The 26,442-nt window shown below is 43.1% G+C and overlaps 2 protein-coding genes across 4 annotated transcripts in view; one reads left to right on the top strand and one right to left on the bottom strand.

Annotated features, from left to right (window-relative positions):
* IL4R (interleukin 4 receptor) overlaps positions 1–20,270 on the bottom strand; it is a 93,576-nt gene extending 73,306 nt beyond the window's left edge. Inside the window, exons 1-2 of the mRNA XM_063797722.1 lie at positions 20,136–20,270; positions 7,623–7,722 (exon numbers count right to left, since the gene is read on the bottom strand). The gene's annotated coding sequence lies outside the window, so the exon portion shown is untranslated. The remainder of the gene's footprint in view (positions 1–7,622; positions 7,723–20,135) is intronic.
* A 16-nt stretch (positions 20,271–20,286) lies between these two features.
* Positions 20,287–26,442, top strand: part of NSMCE1 (NSE1 homolog, SMC5-SMC6 complex component) — a 43,689-nt gene continuing 37,533 nt past the window's right edge. For 2 of the 3 annotated variants that reach the window (XM_009430529.5, XM_510891.8), the window contains exon 1: positions 20,287–20,574. In XM_009430529.5, the coding sequence (XP_009428804.1) occupies positions 20,475–20,574 (100 nt within the window). In that variant the 5' untranslated portion in view covers positions 20,287–20,474. Of the gene's footprint in view, positions 20,575–20,904; positions 21,117–26,442 lie in introns of all 3 variants that reach the window. The other variant, XM_063797730.1, reaches the window with a different exon arrangement.

Genomic DNA, 26,442 nt, shown 5'->3' with positions numbered 1-26,442 from the left:
CAGTTCTCATGCAATCTTTTTCTCTCTGCAGCTGTTCATTCTTCATGAAATGCTCTCTTCTGTTGATTTCCAAGATTCCATACCTACCCTCCTGGTTTCTCCTGACCTCTCTAATCACCTCCTCTCACTTCTCATCCTGCCCTCTAAATGTAATCATTCACATCCTCTCCTTTTTCCTCTAACATTCTTCTGGTTCTGCTCATTTATAAACTTACTTTTTCCCTTCTTGGGTACATGACCACCATCAAAGCTTCCACAATACATAAGTATATATATTCAGTGAATGTTTCCCCTGGATCTATTCTGGCCCTGTCCAATCCGATTTCCCAGATGGAACCTCTGTGAGCATTGGGTGTGCATTCTTCCAGACCTGGTACAAGCAGACACATCATTCCATAGTGTGATGATTTTGTTTTGGTTTTATTTTGTTTTGTAGAGACGTGGTCTCCCTATGTTGCCCAGGTTATTCTTGACCTCCTGGGCTCAAGCAATCCTCCCACCTTGGCCTCCCAATGTGCTGGGATTACAGCCATGAGCCACTGCACCCAGCCCATAGCATGGCGTTGACTACAGTTCTGCGTTGGTCATTTAAAGTCTCCACATTTAGCCCTGTCCTTTCTCCCATGCCCTAGTATTTTATTTATTTATTTATTTATTTATTTATTTATTTATTTATTTATGAGACAGGGTGGTCTCACTCTGTCACCCAGGCTGGAGTGCAGTGGTGCGACATCGGATCACTGAAACCTCCAGCTCCAGGTTTCAAGTGATTCTTCTGCCTCAGCCTCCCAAGTAGCTGGGATTACAGGCACCTGCCACAACGCCCAGCTAATTTTTGTATTTCTAGTAGAGATGGGGTTTTGCCATGTTGGCCAGGCTAGTCTCAAACTCCTGACCTCATGTGATCCGTCTGCTTCGGCCTCCCAAAGTGCTGGGATTCCAGGCGTGAGCCCCCCGACCTGGCCCATGCCCTCGTGTTTCATGATCCACACCTTGAGCATGTTCTCTCACACCTCTTGCCCTCAGAATGCCTAGGGCAAAGTCATTGTCTCTCGTGAGCTAACTTCTGTGCTTGGACGGTGTCACCATCCAATTAAGCAAGCTGGAAATGATGTTGTCATTGTTGACTTCCCTCTCTGTCTGTCTCTCTTTCCCATTCTCGCTTGTGAAAGACAGTCACAGCAGCCATGGGCTGTGCACTCTGCTTCTTTTTTTATTTCCCAGCTTTTAGGTTTTGGGGGTACCTGTTCAGGCTTGTCACATGGGTAAATGGTGCGTCGCTGAGGCTTAGGGTACAAATGACCCCATCACCCAGGTACTGAGCATAGTACCCAATAGGAAGCGTATCAACTCTTGCCCCCTCCTACCATCCTCCCTCTAGAAGTCCTTCGTGTCTATTGTTCCCATGTTAATGACCATGCATGTTCAATGTTTAGCTCCCACTTATAAGCGAGAACATGCAGTATTTGGTTTTCTGTCCCTGTGTTAATTCACTGAGGATAACAGTCTCCAGCTGCATCCATGTTGCTTCAAAGGACATGATCTCATTCTTTTTTATGGCTGCATAGTATTCCACGCAGTACCCTCCACTTCTGTGTTCATTTTCACATCTGGCTTATTTCCCACTCCTTGCTGCTTCTGCCCTGGTCCAGCCCCATCCTCCTCTCACCTGAAGTAAAGCTATATCCTCCAAGCTGCTTTCCCTGTTTTTTGTTGCTTGTGACATCCTCTGTATGTCGCCTACTGTGAGGCAAAAGCAACTCCATTTTGGATGCAGATCCACCATGTTGACTTAAGATTCACCACAGTTGCAGGAATGCCTCTAAGATTTCTACTTACTGCAAAGCCTGCCCTTTGGTCAAAACAACCTTGATGTTATTGTAAACACATGCTAATCATAAATCCTGCCCTTAGGCAATTTCCCTATGGTATATAAGCCCTGGTCTTGGGGCTGGGAGGTAGCAGCACAGGGGACTACTATTTCTCAGCCACTGGATACGTGGCTTCTCTTCACAAGTCCCAGTTAAATGCTTCTTTCTAGGAAGCCACGGCTCCAGCCTATAATCCCAGCACTTTGGGGGACCATGGTTGGAGGATCACTTGAACCCAGGGCTTTGAGGCCAACATGGACAACATAGTGAGGCCGTTTCTACAAAACATTTAAAAAAAATTAGCCAGGTGTGGTGTGTGACTTGTAGTCCCAGCTACTCGGGAGGCTGAAGTGGGAGGACTGCTTGAGCCCAGATGGTTAAAGCTGTAGTGAGTTCTGATCACATCACTTCACTCTAGCCTGGGTGACAGAGTAAGCCCCTGTCTCTAAAAACAACAACGACAACAACAACAAAAATTTGTCTCTGAAAAACTGGGTTTGTCAGCCTCTTTCTTCAACCTCTCAGCTTCCTCGGCCTCTGGGGTAGGTTTGTACTGACCTCCCACTGTGTTTCACTGGCCAGTTATCATCGCACTTCTTCTTGCCTCCTGATTAATTCAGGCTGCAATGGCCCACACATGCCTGGAGAATGAATCAGGGTTGACTTAGGCCAGAAATAACAATCCCACTTCCCTTTCACGGATTCTGACTTGCCCAGGCTTCCTTGCAGTAAGAGGTGCTGATGTGATTCAGTTTTGGCCAACAAGATCCACAGGGGAAATCTGGGAAGAGGCCCATGAAGAGAAAGACCTCTTGCCCTACCTCTTCCCTAGCACCATCATTTTCATCTGTGGCACTGAACACCTGTAAGGCCTAGCTCCAGACTTACCTTTCCTCCAACATGACCCACTTATGTTGCCAGTCACTTCTTACCTACCTTATGCTGGAGCTGGGGGTAGGAGCTTGGGAATTCAGGTCAGTTACATCATGTATCATAGTTGGTCTCCAAAGATGGCTCCACATGAAGCCACCTCCCAGTGTTCGTGTTCTTATGCAGCCCTCTCCACTCTGAATCTGCACTGGTCCTCTGAAATATGTTAACTCACAGAATAAAAAGATAATGATGCTGTGCTAGTCTGGGCCCAAGCCCGAGGAAGAACAAGATACTCTGATTTTATCCTCTCCGGAGCCCTGAGCCAGCGCACAAGAAACCCAACTGCCCTGAGACTGCCACGTTTTGAGGAAATGTAAGCTGACCACAAGGAGAGGCCACGTGGAGGAGAACTGAGACTCTCAGCCAACATGGACGACCAGGCTCCAATCTCATGATGTAGTATGAGCCATTCCAACCAGCCTCCACCCATTTGCGTCCCCTGAGTTGACACCACGGGAAGGAAAGATAAGCTGGGTAAGTTGGGGTGAAAATGTAACTGCAAATCATATCCTCTGTTCAATCTCAATAGCCTTCTCATTTTTTTTTTTTTTTTTTTTTGAGACAGGGTTTCACTCTGTTGCCCAGGCTGGAGTGTGGTGGCAAAATCATGACACACTGCAGCCACAGCCTCCCAAGGCTCAGGTAATCCTCCCACGTCAGCCTCCCGAGTAGCTAGGACTATAGGCATGCACCACCATGCCTGGCTAATTTTTAAATTTTTTGTAGATACAGGATCTCCCTGTGTTGCACAGGCTGGTCTCAAACTCCTGGGCTCAAGGGATCCTCCCGCCTCGGCCTTCCACAGTGCTGGGACTACAGGTGTGAGCCGCTGCACCCAGCCAGCCTTCTCTTTCTTGCAAATGATTGCACTCTTCTGCAGCTTCACTTTGCTTACACGGGCCTCTCAGCCTGCATTACCTTTCCTCTGCATCAGTTATCCCATCCTCTAAAGCTAATCTGGAAAGCCCCCACTTCTATAAACCTTCCAGATGATGTCAACTCTGAAGAGTGGGTATTTGGACCAGCTCTGCAGCAAGTGTGTGCTTTTGCTCACTATGCACCTATCCTCCCTCTCTTGTTGTAACAGCACCCCAGTTTTGTTTGGATGAACTCCCCCCACCACCTTTTAGTGCAACTCTGTCAATCAAGTTGTCCATTAACTTGTGTTTCAAGTGGGACATAGAACCCGCCTGGGCCAATCAGTTGTTTCTCTCTCTCTCTCTCTCTCTCTCTCTCCTCTTACTCTTTCTCCAGTGCAAATCCTGAGAGGGTGACAGATAGCTGAAAATGGATGACAGCCTGACCAGACCTCCATAAGCTGCTGCTGGCAAGGTCTGCCAAGTTCTCTGGTCCACATTCAGTCCCAAACCTGAGGCTCCAGCGTTTTCATTTGAGTCTACGAGCCACCCTGGAGCAGAGACAGTAATGCTCGCCAATGATTCCATTGTTCCCTTTCATTTCCCAGTGTTCTGGCATTTAGGGAAGATCTTGTGACTAGTTCTGACCAGAGATCCTAGAGTAGAAAGGACACATGTCACTTTCAGGCTGAGGCAGTAAAAACCCCCTGTGCAAACCCCCAGCCTCTTTCTTCCCCTGCCATGGTCACACCGACGAGGCTTCATGTTTCAGGGCTGCAGCCACCAGATGGTGGAACCTCCATTAGTCTGAGTGAAAGGAGGGCAGAGCCTCCAGCTGATCCACATGTGGTAGATTGCACTACCTAGAAATAATAATTTCGAGAATGTTTGCTATAGCAGCATGACCTAGACTGTCCTGAATAATATACACCAATACCCTTCCTACCCTTCCAATAAACTTTTTTTGCTCAGATTATCACATCAGTTTCTTGTACCTAAACCAGCTTAACTGATAAACTAACAGCACTTAGTAGCAATTTCTTTTTCTTTCTTTCTTTCTTTTCTTTCTTTTTCTTTCTTTCTTTCTTCTTTCTTTCTCTCTCTCTCTCTTTCTTTTCTTTTTTTTTTTGAGACAGGGTCTCACTCTGTCACCCAGGCTGAGTGTAGTGGTGCAATCTATGGCTCACTGTAGCCTTGAACTCTACAGTGGGCTCAAGCAATCCTCCCACCTCAGCCTCCCCAGTAGCTGGGACCACAGGCCTGTGAGCTCTGCAGCCTTGAACTTTGCAGATGGGCTCAAGCAATCCTCCCACCTCAGCCTCCCCAGTAGCTGGGACCACAGGCCTGTGAGCTCTGCAGCCTTGAACTCTGCAGATGGGCTCAAGCAATCCTCCCACCTCAGCCTCCCCAGTAGCTGGGACCACAGGCCTGTGAGCTCTGCAGCCTTGAACTCTGCAGATGGGCTCAAGCAATCCTCCCACCTCAGCCTCCCCAGTAGCTGGAACCACAGGCGTGTGCCACCACACGTTGCTAATTTTGGTATTTTTAGTAGACACGGGGTTTCACCATGTTGCCCAGGCTGATCTCAAACTCCTAGGGCTCAAGCGATCCTCCTGCCTCAGTCTCTCAAAGTGCTGGGATTACATGGGTGAGCCATTCCACCTGGCCAGCAATTCCTTTGTTGATTACACTTACTAATGTGCATTTATCTTATTTTTTCTTGCCAGCTGAGAGCAACCTGACCTAAGGACTACGGAGATTCATCTTTGCATCTTACCACACTGCTGAGCACTTTCTTGATAAGATTTGTTAAGATGAATGTAAAAACTGAATGAAAATGAAATTTTTGTTTTGTTTTTAGAGACAAGGTCTCTCTTTGTCATCCAGGCTGGAGTGCAGTGGTGTGATCATAGCTCACTTCAGCCTTGAACTTCTAGACTCAAGCGATCCTCCCACCTTAGCCTCCCAGTAGGTGGGACTACAGGAATTGAATTCATTTTTTAAATTCAATGTTTGCATTCATCCTATCAAATAGTATCAAGAGCCTTATAAGTATTCATCAGTGTGTACCACCACCAGACCTAGCTAATTTTTAAATTTTCTGTAGAGACGGGGTCTTGCTGTGTTGCCCAGGCTGGTCTCAAACTCCTAGCCTCAAGTGAGCCTCCCACCCCAGCCTCCCAAAGTACAGTGATTAAAGACATGAGCCACTACGCCTGGCTGAAAATGAAAAACGTGGTGAGTCAACCAGTTACTCTCTTTTCAACTGTGGTTTTCTAATCCATTTTCAAGTGAGGTTTCTTTTTTTCTTTTTTTTTTTTTTTTTTTTGAGACGGAGTCTCGCTCTGTAGCCCAGGCTGGAGTGCTGTGGCACAATCTTGGCTCACTGCAACCTCTGCCTCCTGGGTTCAAGCGATTCTCTTGCCTCAGCCTCCCGAGTAGCTGGGATTACAGGCATGTGACACCACGATCGGCTAATTTTTGTATTTTTAGCAGAGATGGAGTTTTGCCGTGTTGGCCAGGCTGGTCTCGAACTCCTGACCTCAGGTTATCTGCCCACCTCGGCCTCCCAAAGTGCTGGGATTACAGGCATGAGCCACCATGCCTGGTCTCAAGTGAGTTTTAATTAAAAGAGATTTAAAAATATGATTGCATCTCTACTTTTATGATGACAGTGGCATATATATAATAATATCTATATGTTTCAATCAAATTGTAGTCATAACTTTAAAAAGCCTTATTAAATGACAAAGAGTAAAACACTGTGGAAACATCAGAACAGCAACAATATTCACCAAGCTCTTTATTTGCAACAGACACTCTATGTAGGGATTTTACTTTTTCATCCTCCAACCACACTCCATCCCTAATCCTGGTGTCTACATCTTATTGAAGACAAAAGAAGCAGCAGCAATTTGGAACTATTTGTTTATTGCTCCCAAAGGAATAAATAATTTCCAAATCATAAAAAGGGGGACTCAAAGGAGCTGGTAGACTAATAAAGAAGAACCATAGAGAGGAGGAAATTCTCCATTTTTGTCCATTTAAAAAGAAACACAACAGTTGGGTGCTCACACCTGTAATCCCAGCACTTTGGGAGGCCAAGGAGGGAGGATCACTTGAGGCCAGGAGTTTGAGACCTGCCTAGGCAACAAAGTGAGATCCAATCTCTACAAGAAATAAAAAATTAGCTGGGTGTGGTGGTGTGCACCTGTACTCCCAGATACTTGGGAGGCTGAGGCAGGACGATCACTTGTGCCCAGGAGTTTGAGGCTGCCGTGACCTAAGAGCACACCACTGTACTCCAGCATGGATGACAGAGTGAGACCCTATCTCTTTAAAAAATTCTTTTTTTTTTTTTTCTGGGATGGAGTCTCTCCCGGTCACCCAGGTTGGAGTACAGTGGCGTGATCTTGGCTCACTGTAACCTCTGCCTCCTGGGTTCAAGCAATTCTCCTGTCTCAGCCTCCCGAGTAGCTGGGATTACAGGCGCCTGCTACCATGCCCAGCTAATTTTTGTATTTTTAGTAGAGATGGGGTTTCTCCATGTTGGTCAGGCTGGTCTCAAACTCCTGACCTCAGGTGATCCACCCGTCTCGGCCTCCCAAAGTGCTGGGATTACAGGCGTGAGCCACCGCGCCCGGCCAAAAAATTCATTTTTTAAATTCAATTTTTGCATTCATCCTATCAAATAGTATCAAGGGCCTTACAAGTATTCAGCAGTGTATACCAGCTTGGATGGCACAGCAAGACCCTGTCTCAAAAAAAAAAGAAAATGAAACACATGCAAAGTGGAAATGACTTACAACCTGCTCCCAGTGAGAGAAAGAGAGAGGGAGAGAGAGAAAGATAAATGTTACTGTTGGAATAATCTTTAAGAGCATGCGGTGTGGGGTATGTGCAAGAATCTAAATGTGTTACAGATCAGGGCTTCTCAAACATTCACACGCTCAGAATTCACCTGCAGATCTTGCTAAAATGCAGATTCCGCTTCAGTATGTCAGGGAGGGGCCTCAGTCAACTCCTTAGATGTCTCGAGCTCCCAGGGGGTGCTGAGGCTGCTGGAAGAGCAAGTGCAGAAAACTAATGGGATCAGAACGGCCAACACAATTCAAGAACTCTTCAGAAGCTTGGGTTGGGGTTTTGATGAGCTTGCCCTGAATTCAGCCTTTGATCAGTTCTCTTTAAAAGTCGGTTAGGAAATCACTGTTACCTTGTATCTTATCTGGAAATCACTTCTCTGGTAGCTTCACTATCTTTTTAGAAAAAGAGTCAAGAACACAGACGCAGGGGAAACAGAGGTCTGAAAAGCGAGAACAAGCGTAACGAGTTCTACACACTAAAACTTCCGTGCTTTACCGAGATTTAGTTTTAATTTTTGGCCACTTTTTCTAACAAGACTGGCTATGTGTTTGCTCAGGTTAGAGGACGTTAGAAGAAGGGAATTATAAGCGCTTAGGACTTCTGGTAGCCCGACAGAGGGGAAGAGATGGAAATAATACGAAAAGCTGACCCTAGAATGAAAAATTCACCACCGTCTTGGGGCATTTCTTGCAAAGGCAAAAAGCCCTAGAGTAGTCACTGTCCTCAAGATATCTTTGAGACAGAGTCCCACTCTGTTGCCCAGGCTGGAGTGCAGTGGTGCGATCTCGGCTTACTGCAACCTCTGCCTCCCGGGTTCAAGTAATTCTCCTGCCTCAGCCTCCCCAGTAGCTGGGACTACAGGCATGCGCCACCACGCCCAGCCAGTTTTCGTATTTTTTTAAATTTAATTTTATTATTATTATACTTTAAGTTTTAGGGTACATGTGCACAATGTGCAGGTTAGTTACATCTGCATACATGTGCCATGCTGGTGTGCTGCACCCATCAACTCGTCATTTAGCATTAGGTATATCTCCTAATGCTATCCCTCCCCACTCCCCCCACCCCACAACAGTCCCCAGAGTGTGATGTTCCCCTTCCTGTGTCCATGTGTTCTCATTGTTCAATTCCCACCTATGAGTGAGAATATGCGGTGTTTGGTTTTTTGTTCTTGCGATAGTTTACTGAGAATGATGATTTCCAATTTCATCCATGTCCCTACAAAGGACATGAACTCATCATCTTTTATGGCTGCATAGTATTCCATGGTGTATATGTGCCACATTTTCTTAATCCAGTCTATCATTGTTGGACATTTGGGTTGGTTCCAAGTCTTTGCTATTGTGAATAGAGCTGCAATTCACAATTGCTTCAAAGAGAATAAAATACTTAGGAATCCAGCTTACAAGGGACGTGAAGGACCTCTTCAAGGAGAACTACAAACCACTGCTCAATGAAATAAAAGAGGATACAAACAAATGGAAGAACATTCCATGCTCATGGGTAAGAAGAATCAATATCGTGAAAATGGCCATACTGCCCAAGGTAATTCATAGATTCAAGGCCATCCCCATCAAGCTACCAATGACTTTCTTCATAGAATTGGAAAAAACTACTTTAAAGTTCATATGGAACCAAAAAAGAGCCCGCATCGCCAAGTCAATCCTAAGCCAAAAGAACAGTTGTTGTATTTTTAGTAGAGATGGGCTTTCCCCATGTTGGCCAGGCTGGTCTCGAACCCCTGACCGCAAATGATCCGCCTCCCAAAGTGCTGGGATTACAGGCGTAAGCCACCGTGCCCGGCCCTCAAAGATACCTTGTACTCATCAAGAAAGGTCATCGTGTGCTTCAGATGGCAGAGAGATATATTTTCGAATAATTAATATAGAAAGATAGAAAAAAATCTTTAAAAAATGTTGGTGCTTGAAGGAATATTCTAGTTATGTGAAACAATTCTGGGCCAGGTGCGGTGGCTCACACCTGTAATCCCAGCACTTTGGGAGGCCAAGGCAGAAGGATCGCTTGAGCCCAGGAGTTTGAGACCAGCCTGGGTAACATAGCAAAATCCCACCTCTACTAAAAATTAAAAAAAAAAAAAAAAAAAAGCCAGCCATGGCGGCTTATGCCTGTGGTCCCAGCTACTTGGGAGGATGAGGCAGGAAGATTGTTTGAGTCTGAGAGGTTGAGGCTGCACTGAGCTGTGATCATGCCACTGTGCTCCAGCCTGGGTGACAGAGCAAGACCCTGTATCAAAAATAATAATAATAATTTAAAAATCTTATATATAACAATTCTCAGATGATGCTGGGTAATTATGGCTATAACTATATCCCAATCATATCTATGTAGACCATTATATATATTCTCCATTTCCTTATATCTAAAATCTTTATGATCACACAGACTCAGTTATTCTGAAAAATAGTATCTGATTATAAAATAAGACATACTCTTGGAGAAAAGTTGGAAAATATAAGAAAATAATAAAAAGTTTATATGCACTGTTAATATTCTGGTGTGTGTTTAGTTTTCTCTCTTAAAATATCCTGAATTTTTTTTCCGACATCAAGTATTCTTTGAAAACATGATTTTTAGGGTACATGAGATTCCATAGAATTGTTACCCACTCCAACTATTCTCTTTTATAATATTGGGAGACATTTAAGTTGTTTCCTTCTTCCCCTAATATAATTAAGTCTCTCATGCACTTCCTTGTATATTAATTTTGTGAGCATCTTTGATTGTTTCCCCAGATAGATTCCCAGAAGTGGAATTGCTGGGTCAAAGAACACAGACATGTCTGGGTTCTTAATGAGTACAGCAAAATTGCCCTGTGGAGAGACTGAACCGTCTACACTGCCTCTGGCAATGTGCGTATTTCTCATTTTAGCGTCTGAGCTTTCTGCTGCCTTTAAATTTAGTAATTGGTTTTATTTTTATTTTTATTTTTTTGAGATGGAGTTTTGCTCTGTCTCCCAGGCTGGAATGCAGTGGTGCGATCTCAGCTCACCGCAACCTCCGCCTCCTGGGTTCAAGGGATTCTCCTGCCTCAGTCTCCTGAATAGCTGGGACGATAGGCGTGTTCCACCACGCCCGGCTAATATTTCGTATTTTTAGTAGAGATGAGGTTTCACTGTGTTAGCCAGGATGGTCTCGATCGCCTGACCTCATGATCTGCCCGCCTCAGCCTCCCAAAGTGCTGGGATTACAGGCATGAGCCACCGTGCCCGGCCGGCCTATTGACAGTTTTTAAAGTTGACCTTTGGGAGCTGTCACCATTCCTTTTAAGAAGAGTGATGAGTAGAGGGCGATCCTTTTCCTTTTTTTCCCTACCAACTTGTGCGCATCACCTCTGCTAGATCGAACCTAAAATTTCTTTTCTTTTCTTTTCCCTCCCTCTCTCCCTTCCTCTCTCTCTCTCTCTCTCTCTCTCTCTCTCTCTTTCGAGGCAGAATCTCACTCTGTTGCCCAGGCTGGAGTGCAGTGGCGCCATCTCGGCTCACTGCAACCTCCGCCTCCTGGGTTCAAGCGATTCTCCTGCCTCAGCCTCCCGAGTAGCTGGGATTATAGGCATGTGCCACCATGCCTGGCTAATTTTTTGTGTGTGTGTATTTTTGTATTTTTAGTAGAGATGGGGTTTCACCCAGGCTGTTCTCAAACTCCTGACCTCACGTGATCCAATTGCCTTGGCCTCCCAAAGTGCTGGGATTACAGGCATGAGCCACTGCACCCGGCTTGAACTTAAAATTTCATGAATCCAAAAATTATGTATTTATCACACTGCTGAGCTTTATAAAAAAAGAAACAAAAATGATGTAGTATACAAATGCTGATGAAAACGACTCTGAAAAGGGCTTGACTTGGGCTGTGCAAAACCTGGTCTCTAGTCTCCATTCTCTTCTCCATTCATTGCTATGTACTTTTCAAAAATACACTTTTAATTCTTTTTTCATATTTTCACTCTTCTTATCAGAAATTTGTTTTTAAATACAGAAAAGTAAAAGTGAAAAAAATGACAGTTGTCCATTTTTCCACCATCAAACATTAACCACTGTTAACATTTTGGCATATTTGACTTTAACCCCTTTTTAAAGCCAATATTTGAAAAATTAAATTTTCAGATCTTTTCAATCCTTAAATTCATTGCTATATGAATACATAGTTTTATTATTTTAGTTCACAATTAGAATACTCCAGGCTGGGAGCGGAGGCTCACGCCTATAATCCCACTTTCGGAGGCTGAGGTGGGCGGATTACTTGACGTCAGGAGTTCAAGACCAGCCTGGCCAACATGCGGAAACCCCGTCTCCACTAAAAATACAAAAATTAGCTGGGTGTGGTGGCATGCACCTGTAGTCCCAGCTACTTGGGAGGCTGAGGCAGGAGAATCGCTTGAACCTAGGAGGCAGAGGTTGCAGTGAGCCAAGATCGCGTCACTGCACTCCAGCATGGGTGACAGAACAAGACTCCAGCTCAAAATAAATGAATCAATAGAAATAAAATTAGAATATTCCAGATAAACCTCAAGATCTTTATTCTCTTCTCCCATCCCAATCTTCCTTTCCCCTTCCTAGAGGCCCTCTAGCTTGAGCTTTATAACAATCTTTTCAATCCTTAAATAGAAAATAGTTTTATATGCATATGCTTATCTACTGGCAAATTATAATATTGCCATTTTGCATTGCTCCAAATTTGCATAAATGGTAATCTTGCTGTATCATCTTTATATCTTGCTTTTCCCCCACTCTATCTATGCTTTCAGGATTCATTCATGTAGACACTTGTGAGTTAATTCATTCCTTTTCATGTTACATGACCGTCCGTGGTACATGACTATCTTGCTTTTTGATTTCCTTATTAATGGCTCTTTAGGACGTTTCATTTTTTCCCACCAGATTGTTGCAGCAAATCTCAAGCACACATGGGAGATTTTCTTCAGTTAAATTCCTAGAAGTGGAATTGCTAGATAAGCTTTTTCAATTTCAATAACACCAAATAGCTCTCCAGAGGGGCTATATACAACATTTATAACCCCACCATATACGTACAAGAATACTGGTCTCTCTTTACCCTTGACCACATTTTGTCATTCTTATAGGGAAAAAGTTGGTTTCCTTTTCTTGTTTTATTTCCAACTAATAGTGAGGTTAAACATCTTTCCATATATATTTATATTTAAATGTATATTTTATATTTATATTTAAATGTATATTTTATAAATATATATTTTATATATATATATATATATTTTTTTTTTTAAATATGGAGTCTAGCTCCATCACCCAGGCTGGAGTGCAGTGGTGTGATCTCAGCTCAATGCAACCTCTGCCTCCCAGGTTCAAGTGATTCTCCCACCTCAGCCTCCCAAGTAGCTGGGACTACAGGTGCCTGCCACCATGCCCAGCTAATTTTTGTATTTTTAGGAGAGATGGGGTTTCACCATGTTGGCCAGGCTTGTCTCGAACTCCTGACCTCAAGTGATCCACCCGCCTCAGCCTCCCAAAGTCCTGGGATTACAGGCATGAGCTATTGCACCTGGTCCCCACATATTTTTTAGCCATGTGAATTTTCTCTTTTGGAAGAGATATTCTTTTGATACACTGGTAGACTGAATTTTTTTGAATACATATTTGTAATATAGATGAGCCTGACATTTTCTTTAATTTTGCTGTTCTCTTTTTGGTGTCAAAATTAAACTAGTCTCAGAATGTGTTGAATAGCTTTCTCTATCTTGTTCATATTCCAGTGAATTTTGCATAATATAGTCTTTTTGTGTGTGCTGATCACTCCAGTAAAACTTACTTGTTCTGGACATCTTAGGAGGTGAAGCATATCCTATACTTCTAGTTCGATTTCATTAGTGATTATTACTTTTAATGGCAAAAATCTCAATTACTTTTGCACCAACCTAACACTTTTCTTCTTGGGTCAAGTTTTGTAATTTTTATTTTTGTTAAAATTACCTTTTTTCTAATTTTTCAAATGTATTGGCATAAAGTTTGTGGTATACTTTTGTGCTTTCTAAAATTTTTACTCTAGCTGGTATGTTCAGTTTGCCATTTATCGTATTGTTTGTATGATTTTCTTGATCAATCTTACATGAAGTTTTTCTATTTTATTAGTCATTAAGAGAACACCAGCTTTTGGCTTCTATAATCAACTTCATTTTCTTTTGTTCTTTGTTTTACTCATTTCTGCTTTTTCATTCTTATTTCCTTCCTTCTGCTTTCTCTGGGTTTCTGTAGTTGTTATTTTTCTAACTTTTAACAATTAACTCCTTTACATTTTTTCTTATTTTGTAAGAAGTATAAAGCTATAAGTCCCCCTCTAATTATTATTATTATTATTTTTTTTTATTTTGAGATGGAGTCTTGCTCTGTCACCCAGGCTGGAGCGCAGTGGCCTGATCTCAGGTCACTGCAGCCTCCGCCTCCAGGGTTCAAGCGGTTCTCCTGCCTCAGCCTCCTGATTACCTGGGATTACATGCATCCACCACCATGCCCGGCTAATTTTTGAATTTTTAGTAGGGACGGGGTTTTGTCATGTTGGCCAGGCTGGTCTCGAACTCCTGATCTCAGGTGATCTGCCCACCTCAGGCTCCCAAAGTGCTGGGATTACAGGCGTGAACCCCGTGCCCAGCTAATTATTTAGTTGGATCCCACATGTTTTATGATGTCAGGTTTTCATTGTCATTTATTTCCAAATATTTTATAATTTCCATATTGGTTTTCTTTTTAATCTGAATGTTTTCAGTTTCTAAACATGTGTTCTTTTTCTTTTAAAAATGTACGATAAAATCTTTCAACATATAAAAAATATAATACCTGTGTACATGGTCCTGTACTCAACCCCTCACTTAAGAAATAAAACTCGAATATATGCTTATATTTTTTAATTTTTATTTTAATTTTTATTTTTTTGAGGCAGAGCTTTGCTCTTGTTGCCCAGGCTGGAGTACAATGGCACGATCTTGGCTCACTGCAACCTCTGCCTCCTGGGTTCAAGCAATTCTCCTGCCTCAACCTCCTGAGTAGCTGGGATTACAGGCGCCCACCACCATGCCTGGCTGATATTTTTGTATCTTCAGTAGAGATGCGGTTTCATCATGTTGTCCAGGCTGGTCTCAAACTCCTGACCTCAGGTGATCCACCTGCCTTGGCCTCCCAAAGTGCAGGGGTTACAGGCATGAGCCAGTGCGTCTGCCCAATTTTTAATTTTTAAAAATTCATAAGTAATAGATGTACGTGGTTAAAAAAAAAAAGTTCATTCTGACTTCCTGGCCCCTTCCTCAGAAGCAGCTGCAGTTACTAATTTAAGGTGTATTGTATCTACACCTTTTTGGCTCTCTTTTTGTTGTTGATGTTTAATTTTACCACATTGCGGTTTGTGAATGTGGTCTATAGATTCTTTGGAATTCATTTAAGCTTCCTTTGTGGCCCAGTACATAGTCAATTTCTGTAAAGAATAGATATACCAAAGTTTTTTTTTCTAAAATACAAGCCTGATCTCATCACTTACTTTTCATAAGCTTCTGTGGTCTTCGGGTGAAAGACCAACACCCTCAGCATATTATTTCCCGAAGCTTCCTCTCTAGCCAAGGCCTTGGCCCTCGCCTTGTGGTCAACAAATTTATGTACTCATAGCTCTCATGCATTTTAGGGTCAGCTTTGAGAAGTCTGAACCATCAGAGCTGTCCAGGAATAAAGAGTCCAAAGTCTGGCACTTCAAAGGCCCAATAAATACTCACAGAGCCCACTAGGGAATGAGCCGTCCTCTGAGTCATACTGAGGCAGGACTGTCACCCCATGGGGGACCACTCTGCATGGTGAACTTCGATCCTTACTCACTACTTGTTCCTGCTGAATGAGATTCACCTCATAGAGGCCTCTGATTGCTGTACTGCTTCCATTTTAATTTGTCAGCACTTTCCCTTCTTTTTATTTTTGCCGGATCCATAGTGGATCACTTGACAGTAGCATTCTCCCATCACTTGGCCTTCTATGAATCAGTTGCTTAACCCCAGCTAAGGCCCACTTCAGTATGAATCCAGGCTGAGCTTCTGCTCTGAAGCCCCCAGGATGGGGATGGGGGTGTTGAGGGAGGGATCAGATAACCAACTGTCATCTCTACACATTTCTGGTTTCAACCTCAGCTAGGAACTCATCTCTGCATTATCGTCAGCGTCTCTTCCAAACCTTTTGATCCATTCCCCTTAAATCCCTTAGCATCTCCTCAGCACCTCCCTACCTTTTTTTGGGATAGGCTGGTGTGCAGTGGCACCATCCCTCAACCTTAACCTCAACTGTAGCCTCAACCTCCTGGGCTCTACCTCCCAGGCTCAAGCCATCCTCTCACCTCAGCCTCTCAAGTAGCTGGGACTACAGACACATGCCACCACACTTGCCTAATTTTTAATTTTTTTTTTGTAGAGACGAGGTCTTGCTGTGTTGCCCAGGCTGGTCTCGAACTCCTGATCTCAAGCAATCCTCCCACCTCAGCCTCCCAAAGTGCTGGGATTACAAGTGTGAGCCACCACGCCAGGCCCTCTTCAGCCACAGAATGATACTGTTTGCTACCTTACGGAGAAAACGGAAAACATCAGGAGTGAGCTTTTATTTAGCCACTTTCACCTCTTTTCCTGCTGTTTCAGAAGTGTCTCTTCTCCTCTCTAGGTTAACAGTAATCCTGTCGCTATACACCTTTGACCCCATCCCTTTTTGTCTGTTTTTTTTGTGTGTGTGTGTGTGTGTTTTTTTTTTTAAGACAGTCTTGCTCTGTTGCCCAGGCTGGGGTGCAGTGGCACAGTCTCGGCTCACTGCAACCTCCACTTCCTGGGTTCAAGACATTCTCCTGCCTCAGTGTCCAGAGTAGCTGGGACTACAGGTGTGCGCCACCATGCCCGGCTAATTTTTTGTATTTTTAGTAGAGATAGGGTCTCACTATGTTGGCCAGGCTAGTCTCAAATTCTTTTTTTTTTTTTTTTGAGATGGAATCTCACTCTGTCGCCCAGGCTGGAGTACAGTGGCTCAATCTCAGCTCACATCAACCTCTGCCTCCTGGGTTTAAGTGATTCTTCTGCCTCAGCCTCCCAAGTAGCTGGGCCTACAGGCACACACCACCATGCCCAGCTAATTTTTGTATTTTTAGTAGAGACAGGGTGTTACCATATTGGCCAGGCTGGTCTCGAACTCCTGATCTCATGATCCACCCGCCTCGGCCTGCCAAAGTGCTGGGATTACAGACGTGAGCTACCGCACCTGGCTGCCTGTTTTTATTTTATGGATTATTATCTCTGCTCCTGAGGCTTCAAGTCTTCCCTTCTGAAGCCATACTTCCCAAAAGAGCAGTCAGCATTCCCTCTCCACTTCCTCAGCTTCCACTCTTCACTCTTGGAGTTCGATCTGGCTTCCTCCCCTCTCTATTAAGATGGCCTTTGTTGGCCATCAAATTCTAAATCGGTGGCGCATCTTACTCGACCTCTCTAGAGCATTGACGATTCTGACCACACTCTCCTTCTCAAAAGTCTGTCTTCCTATGTGCCTCTGATGCCACTTTCACAGCATGTGGTTCATGAATGTCACCTATAGATTCTTGAGAATTTCTTGAAGCTTCCTTTGTGGCCCAGTAATCAATTTCTGTAAATGTTCCAAGCATGTTTGAAAAGAACAGATATACCCAAGTTCTTTTTCTAAAATACAAACCTTCTCTCATTTCTTCCTGGTCTTCCATCACTTCTATGGTCTTCAAGTGAAAGACCAACCCCCTCAGTCTTGAATCTTTCTTTTCTTTCTACCTTTTTTTCTTGACCCTTTGATCTTGAAATGCCGGTGTTCCCAGCGTTTTCTATTCTTTTATCTCTCCACACACCAGGGAAGCACATGCTTCACAAAAGGGGACGGTCTCTCCCAAGTTCTGAACAAGTGCTGCCATGGGGGAAGGCTGGCCCACTGTCGTCAGACTTCCCCACTTTTCCAGAGCAGTCAGCTACAGTAGGGTTTTATGTGAAATGTCCCAAGTTTATTTATTTATTTTTGAGACAGAGTCTGGCTCTGTCACACAGGCTGGAGTGCAGTGATGCAATCTCAGCTCACTGCAACCTCTTCCTCCTTGGCTCAAGCTGTCCTCCCACCTCAGCCTCTTGAGTAGCTGGGACCACAGGTGTTCACCACCATGCCTGGCTAATTTTTGCATGTGTGTGTGTGTGTGTGCGCGTGCGCGTATATTTTTTTTTTATAGAGATGAGGGCCTCACCATGTTGGCCATGGCTGATCTCAAACTTCTGAGCTCAAGCCATCCTCCCAGCTGGGCCTCCCAAAGTGTTGGAATTACAGGAATGAGCCACCATGCCCAGTCAAAGATTGAAAACCCCAACTTTAAATATTGATAATGAATAGAAAATTTCACAAAACCATGTAGGGCAAACAAAACACAAATATTACTCCTTAGGGCTTTATTTCCCCTCTTATTTGACTACCTATTAGGCAGTTTATAAAGAACTTATTAGTGCTGTTAGTTCACACTTATTGAGGGCTTACAATGTGCCAGAGACACTCTTCTAAGTAGTTTACGTTTACTCTTCCTTTAATCTTCAGAATAACATTATCAACAAAGTGTTATTATTAAACCTGCTTTATAGATGAGCAAACTAAGGCTGAAAACTTGAGCTCAGTCATCCCTTAGTATCTGTGAGGGATTGGTACCTCAGTCCCCACGGATACCAAAATTCTCGATGCTCAAGTCCCTTATGTAAAATCAAAACCACCTTTGTAAAAAGCATAACTGAGAAAATTATGATAGTGAAAGAGATCTGGCCTGACTCCATCTTGCTTCTAACTTCCAAGCTGTCCTTGATCATTCCTGGACATAGGTGGAATTAATGTTGGAAAGAACTTAGTTTATAGTTTAACTTTGAAACAAAGGCAATAATAGCCCTTTCCCAAAACAAATCCCCTCCTTGCCTAGGAACGAGTCTGCCTTTGTAGACTAACAAATTAGCTAAAAGATTAGAAATTATGGTTTAGGAGGTCACGCAAGCTGGAGGCTACAAGATTCTGACCCTCCCCAGATTGCTTCCGGGAGTAACATCACTGTTCTAAAACCTAAAATCAGTGCTTGAGATATTTTGCAGAACCCGTGTTCTAATGCACCAGCTGACGCCACCCAGCCCTGTAATCTGGCTAATCTGATCCTATGGTCCTAACCCAGGATCTGACTCAGTGCAAGAGGACAGCTTTGACTCCTTTCCTCTCTGATCCAACCTATCAACACTCTCTAATCCCCAGCCCCCCAGCCACCAAATTATCCTCGAAAACCCTGAATTTCCGGGGAGACTGATTTGAGTAATAATAAAACTGTGGTCTCCTGTTCAGCCAGCTCTGTGTGAATTAAACTTTCTCTATTGCAATTCCCCTGTCTTGATAAATTGGTTCTGTCTAGGAAGCAGGCAAGGAGAACCATTGGGTGCTTACAAAATGCCAGAATACTTGCATTTAACCTACACAAATCCTCCAGTATATTGAAAATCATCTTTAAATTACTTATAATACTTAATACAATGTAAATGCTATATAAGTAATTGCTATGCTGTATTGCTTTCAGAATCTGTATTATTTTTATTGTTGTATTGTTATTTTTTACTGTTTTCCCCCACAAATATTATCCACCCACAGTTGCTTCAATCCGTAGATGGGGAACCTGTAAACATGGACAGCTGACTGTACTTTGTCCTATGTCTCAGAGACACTGAGTTTAAGGCCCAGGATTCCATGTTGACCATCCAGCTCCAAAGCTGAAGCTTTTAATCACCACACACCACTGCTTTCCCACTCAGCAGATGAAACTGAGGCCCAGAGAGGTTAAGAGGTTGTCCAAGATCACAGGGGTGGTGAGTGACCAAGCCTGGATTTGATCTATCCTCACAGAGACAGATATTTGCAGGTACTGCTGTTCTATATTAGTTACCTGTTTCCCTTGCTAGGCTGCATCCCTAGCTCTCAGACCAGGGATAGAATTCAAACGTTTGGAAAATTAATGCCTTGAAGACTCAAAGCAGTCCATTCACTTCCACGAGTAATTTCACTTGCTTTCTCACAATCCCTAGGTAAGATAACAGTTAACATATAATCAGCACTCCCATGTGACACTTTTCAATGGCCATGCTAAGCACCTGATATAGGTGTTATTATCTCTTGTAAATCTCACCAACACTATTTTGCAAGAACTAATATCCTCATTTAATGGAAGAGGAAACTGAGGCTCAGTGACTTGCCCAAGCGCCTGCCAACTAGTAAGTGGCAGAGCCAGGATTCTAGATCAGGCTCTATGACCACAGAGTCCACATTTTTCTTTTCTTTTTTTTTGAGCTCTGTCACCCAGGCTCGAGTGCTGTGGTACGATCTGGCTCACTGCAACCTCTGCCTCTCGGGTTCAAGTGATTCTCCTGCCTCAGCCGCCCGAGTAGCTGGGATTACAGGCACACACCACCACGCCCGGCTAATTTTTGTATTTTTAGTAGGGACGGGGGTTTCACCATGTTGGCCAAGCTGGTCTCGAACTCCTGACCTCAAGTGATCGGCCCGCCTTGGTCTCCCAAAGTGCTGGGATTACTTACAGGCGTGAGCCACCGCGACCGGACCAGAGTCCACATTTTTGACGTCGAGGCCACACTCAGTTCCACAGATGGGGAAACTGAGGCCCAGGGCAGGGCACTACATTGTGCCAGCGGAATCGTGGCCATTGAGGGAAGCCCAGGCTGCACACCGATTCTTCCTCTTTGGTCAGTGAAGTCACTGAGGTGCAGGAGGCGGAGGGCGACAAGTGGAAGCCCCTTCCCATTATTAAGGATCGAGAGCGGGCGTAATTTGGGAGGCGGAACCACCAGGGCAATGGCGCAAACGGAGAACCGGAAGTGCGTCACTCAACGGACGGGCGAATAAGCCGGAGGCCACCAATGGGAACGCCGCGTTCGTGTTCGCCCCGCCCCAAAGGAAGAAGAGTCCGCCTTGCGACCGTATCCGCTAGCGCGACCTGGGATGCGCTTGGGCTCCCTGGTGGGTAACGTGGGGAGCTAGGGGTTAGAGGGGAAAGAAGAGGGACTTCAAGGAAGGCGAGGGGAGGACGGAAGGTGGGGTGGGCGAGACAGGCAGTGGGGTCCGGCCCCGGGGTCGGTCCCGTGGGCTGTGGAACTCGGGGACTGGGGTCTTGGGGTTTCCCCCTTCTTGATGGGGAAACTGAGGCCCAGACAGGGGCCGCAGAAAGCAGCGGACTGGGATCTCCTCCCGCAACACACACGCAGACATCTAAAAATCTTACCATTTAGTGAAAAATATTTTTAATCGTAATTACGATTTAACAGGTAAAGATACTTTTCATTGTAACAGGTGAAAAAGCAAAATATAAAATTCGATTCAAACTGTGATTACATCTATGGAAAATACAGCCTTTGCCGACCACCCTCTTTGTCCCGCCGCCCTCCGTGCTCCCCTCTGTTTTGTGTACGGAGTTTCTTACTTTGTACAAGTCCGCAGCCGCTTATGTTACAGCCCCGAGGCCAGATGCGTTTAAAATCGAGGAGTTCTCGGAGTTTGGAAAGGTAAAGTCCCTATGTTCTATGTTAGGTTTCACCCTCAGAGGGGGCTGGAGCAGCGCCTTGTAATCAAATACACGACCCTTTCCACAGCTAAAGATATGAAGATACGCATATATTACATTGACCGGGTCGCGGTGGCTCACGCCTGTAATTCCAGCACTTTGGGAAGCTGAGGGGGGCGGATCACCTGAGGTTCGGAGTTCGAAACCAGCCTGGCTAACATGGTGAAACCCTGTCTCTACTAAAAATACAAAAAATTAGCCGGGCGTGGTGGTGCGTGCCTGTGATCCCAGCTACTTGGGAGGCTGAGGCGGAAGGCTGAGGCAGGAGAATCGCTTGAACCCGGGAGGCGGAGGTTGCAGTGAATCAAGATCGTGCCACTTCACTCCAGCTTGGGCAACAAGAGCGAAACTCCGTCTCGAAAAAAAAAAAAAAAAGCATATATTTACACTGTTGGGATAAATAACCATAAATAGCCTCACCTTAAGTCAGGTCAAGTTTTCCAACTTAAACAAGTTTTGGCATTCAGACTTTTTTTTTTCCCCTGCATCCGATCATCCACTAGTATTCATACCTTTTTAGATTTGAGGGTTGCAGATGAGGGACCTGGATTGTAGTTGTTCTGTTCACACACTTTTCACACTCTCGCTGGATAGAGAGTGTCCTTGAAAACAGGAACTGTGCTGTTGTATGGTCACGTCTATCTATCTCTGCCACCAACTCTTGTGTGTCACCTTGTGCCCTCTTAGTCTCAGTTTCCTCATCTGTAAGATGGGGTCAGTGACCCTTTGCTCACAAGGTTGTTCTGGTTTGGGTTAAATGAGGTCGGGCATGTGAAGCACTAGAATTGTGTTAGCACCCGCACGAATGGTATGACTGAGATTTACTTATTCCACAAACATTTCTATTTTAAAATTATTAAATTTAAATAGATTGATTTAATTAATGCATTTAATTAATTTAATAATAAATTTAAAAGTATAGATGTATTTCTTAAAATGTGGGTGATAGGAATTTTAAAGATTTATATAATGCTTCAAAAGCCTTAGAAAAGGTTTTTTAAATTGGTTTATCTGTATATCTGAACTCTTGAAACTTATAGCTAAAACACTAGGATTTATCTGCAAGGTTGCAGAGAGATAATTCTGCCTTAAATTGGCTAAAACAAAAACAAAACCAGCCAACCTATGTTATACATGGGATTAAAACCAATTTTTCTCTCATTTTTTTCTCCTTTTTTCTTTTGCTGCCCGTATTATGCCTTATTTTATGAGCCCCAGTTTTCTGGGCTTAGTTAAAAAAATTCAATTCTAAACATTGAATTTAGGGAGTTTTTGTTCTTGAATAAAAAGGCATATACTTAGAAAAAAAATCTGTTTATCCAGGAAAATATATTGAAATCATGCTGCTGAGCCTCTATTTTCTTTGATGTTTTGGTTCTGTATTCTTTTATCATAACTTTTTAGCATTTAAAAATTTACTGATGTACATTTAAAGCCAATAAACTGTTTTAATTAATTTTTTAAAAAAGTAATTTTTTTTTTTCTTTTTGTGACAGAGTCTCGCCCTGTCGCCCAGGCTAGAGTGCAGTGGCGCGATCTTGGCTCACTGCAACCTCCACCTCCTGGGTTCAAGCGATTCTCCTGCCTTAGCCTTCTGAGTAGCTGGGATTACAGGTGTGCACCACCACGCCTGGCTGATTTTTGTATAAAATAAAATTATTTAAGTAGGTAATACATGTCTATGGCTAATCCCACCATTCTCCCTACAGTCTCTTCTCATAGAGACAAAGGACATAATATGCATAAACAAGCTTATGGTTGTCTTTCTTCCACTCCTACTTTTCCTACCCTTTTTCCACCAAATTATAGCTTTCAATCCTATCCTGTTCTCATTCTCATTTACATTTATTTTGGCTGTTATTTAACATATTCACATTATTTTGTTGTTGTTGTTGTTGTTGTTGTTGAGAGTGGATCTTGCTATGTTGCCCAGGCTGGCTTAAACTCCTGGCCTCAAGCAGTCCTCCCACCTTGACCTCCCAAAGTATTGAGATTACAGGTGTGAATCACCATGCCCAGCCCATCACATTTAAAAACATTGTATGTAACATACCTATACAATTGTGTGGAAGTGTAAGTTTGAAGAACAAAAATAAAATGAACACTCATGTACCTGCCACCAAGTTAAGAAATAGACATTTTCAGATCGCCAGACCCTCCACTGAATCCTTTCTTCCCTCCTCAAAGATAACCACCGCCCTGAATATTGTGTTACTTGTTGCCTTGTTTTGCTTTGTAGTTTTTACCATGTATGTGTGTATTTCTAATGAATAAATGTATGCTTTTGCTGAGTTTTCGATTTTATGTAATAGGATCCTAAAATATATTTTGTGTGACTTGCTCGTTGCACTTAACATTATCTTTCTGAGAAGTATGCGTGTTGATGTGAGGAGCTCTACTTTATCTTCATTGCTGATTTGAATTCTATGGGATGATTATATTGTTTCAATGTAGTTCTTCAGTTGGCAGGCATTTATACTGTTGCCAGACTTTTGTTATTACAAGGTGCTTCTGTAAAAACATATTTCCTAGGGCAAATGTGGAAGTTTCTGTAAGGTATATACCTAATAGTAGATTTCTGGGGATATGCAAATTTGCTAGTAATATCAACTGTTATCTGAAATGGTTACAATAATTTATACTCAGCCTGGAGTGGTGGCTCACACCTGTAATCCCAGCACTTTGGGAGGCTGAGGTGGGTGGATTGCTTGAGTCCAGGAGTATGAGACCAGCTGGGACAACAGGTGAGACCCCATCTCTACAAAAAATACAGAAATTAGCTGGGCATAGTGGTGTGTGCCTGTAGTCACAGCTGCTAGGGGGTTCTGAGGTCAGAGGATCGATTGAGCCCACAAGGTCAAGGCTGCAGTGAGCTATGACTGTGTCACTTCATTCCAGCCTGGGCAACAGAGTGAGACCCTGTCTCAAAAAAAAAAAAAAAAAAAAAAAAAGGAAAAGAATTTATACTCTTCCAGCAGCAGATGAAAGTTTCAGCCTCAACCATTCTTTTAAAATTTTTGCCTGTCTGGTGGTGGCTAAGACATTCCTTCACTGTGGTTTTCATAATCATTTGTCTGATAACATTGAGATTGAGCATCTTTTTTCTGTATTTATTCATCATTTATGCATCCTCTTTTTGTAAAATTTCTGTTGCCCATTTCTCTTTTACAGTTGTGTTTCCCATGCTGATTTGTAGGAATTCCTTATATAGTCTGAATATGAATCTTTTGTATTTTGTAGCTTATGTTTGTTTTAAATGCCCTCCAGTTTGTATCCCCTAACCCCCACCTTTCTGGTATTTTTGGTGAATAGAGGCCCTTAATTTTAACAAAAGTCAAATTTATCAGTATATTCCTTTATGACCTGTACTTTTTATATCTCTTAAAGAAATCCTTCCCTACCCTTAGGTGATAAATATATTCTGTATATTGCCTAAGAGTCTTACAGCATTTTTCCTTATTATGACCTTATCCCTTCAGAATTGATGTTTGTATATAGTATGAGGTAAGAATCAAATTTTATTCATTTTTTTACATATGGATAACAAGTTTTCCTGGCACCTTTTATTGGAAAGTTTGCTTTCATCCGCCGTCAAGTATCCATATATGTATACCGTTCCGTTTCTGAGTTCTCTGTTCTGTTCCATTGATTGGTCTTATTTGTCTATCTCTGTACCATTACCACACTGTACTCGTTACTCTAGCTTTATAAGAAGTGCTTTTTTTGTTTTGGTTTGTTTTTAGACAGGATCTTACTCTGTCATCCTGGCTGGAATGCAGTGGTGCAATCAGGACTCACTGTAGCCTCGACATCCCGAGCTGAAGCAGTCCTCCCACCTCAGTATCATGAGTACCTGGGACTACAGGCGCATACCATCATGCCCAGCGATTTTTTTTTAAATTTTTGTTTTTAGTAGAGACAAGGTTTCACCACATTGCCCAGGCTGGTATTGAACTCTTGGGCTCAAGCAATCTGCCCACGTCAGCCTCCCAAAGTGCTGGGATTACAGGCATGAGCCATCGCGCCCAGCAAATATGAGAAGTCTTTATAGCTGGTAGGACAAGTCCTTCTGCCTTTATTTTCTCCCAGGAATGTCTTTGCTGTTTTGCCTTTGTGTTTTCTATGTAAATTTTTAGAATCATCTTGTCAAATCACACACACACATATACACAAAGCCTCTTGGGATTTTGACTGTAATTGCATTGATTCAATTGCATTGGGTCAATTTGGTTTTTAAAGTGATTGCTGCCAACATTTCATTTTTCAGTATGACGTTTGCTGCAGGTTTTTTGTAGATGTCACTTAGTAGATAAAAGATGTTTTCTTCGATTCCAAATTTGTTTTTGGTGTAGGTACATGTTGAATTTTATCAATTGTATATTCTGCATCATTAAGATGATCATATGCTTTTTAAAAAAAACTTAGGTTTGGCAGTACACGGGAAGGTTTATTAGATAGGTAAACTCACGTCATAGGGGTTTGTTGTACAGCTCTTTTAATCAGCCAAGAATTAAGTCCAGTACCCAATAGTTATGTTTTCTGCTCTTCTTCCTCCTCCCACCCTCCACCCTCAAATAGACCCCAGCGTCTGTTGTTTCCTTCCTTGTGTTCATAAGTTTGCATCATTTAACTCCCACTTATAAGTGAGAACATGTGGTATTTGGTTTTCTATTCCTGTGTTAGCTTGCAGAGGATAATAGTCTCCAGTTTCATCCATGTTCCTGCAAAAGACATCATCTCATTCTTCTTTATGGCTGCATAGTGTTCCACGGTGTATAGGTACCACATTTTCTTTATCCAGTCTGTCATTGATGGGCATTTAGGTTGATTCCATGTCTTTGCTTCTGTGAATGGGGCTGCAGTGAACATTCCCATGCATGTGTCTTTATGGTAGAATATTTCTATTCCTCTGGTATATACCCAGTAATGGGGTTGCTGGGTCAAATGGTAGTTCTGCTTTTAGCTCTTTGAGGAATTGCCACACTGCTTTCTACAGTGGTTTAACTAATTTACACTCCCACCAACAGTATATAAGTTTCCCTTTTCTCTGCAACCTTGCCAGCATCTGTTATTTTTTGACATTTTGATGATAGCCATTCTGACTGATGTGAGATGGTATCTCATTGTGGTTTTGATTTGCATTTCTCTAACGATCAGTGATACTGAGCTTTTTTTCATATGCTTGTTGACCACATGTATGTCTTCTTTTTGAAAAGTGTCGGTTCATGTCCTTTGCCCAGTTTTTAATGGGGTTGTTTGATTTTCTC

This window comes from Pan troglodytes, chromosome 18 (assembly GCF_028858775.2).
Source record: "Pan troglodytes isolate AG18354 chromosome 18, NHGRI_mPanTro3-v2.0_pri, whole genome shotgun sequence".
NCBI lineage: Eukaryota > Metazoa > Chordata > Mammalia > Primates > Hominidae > Pan > Pan troglodytes.
The sequence above is the reverse complement of the archived record's forward strand: the minus strand, read 5'-3'. Positions and strand labels throughout refer to the sequence as shown.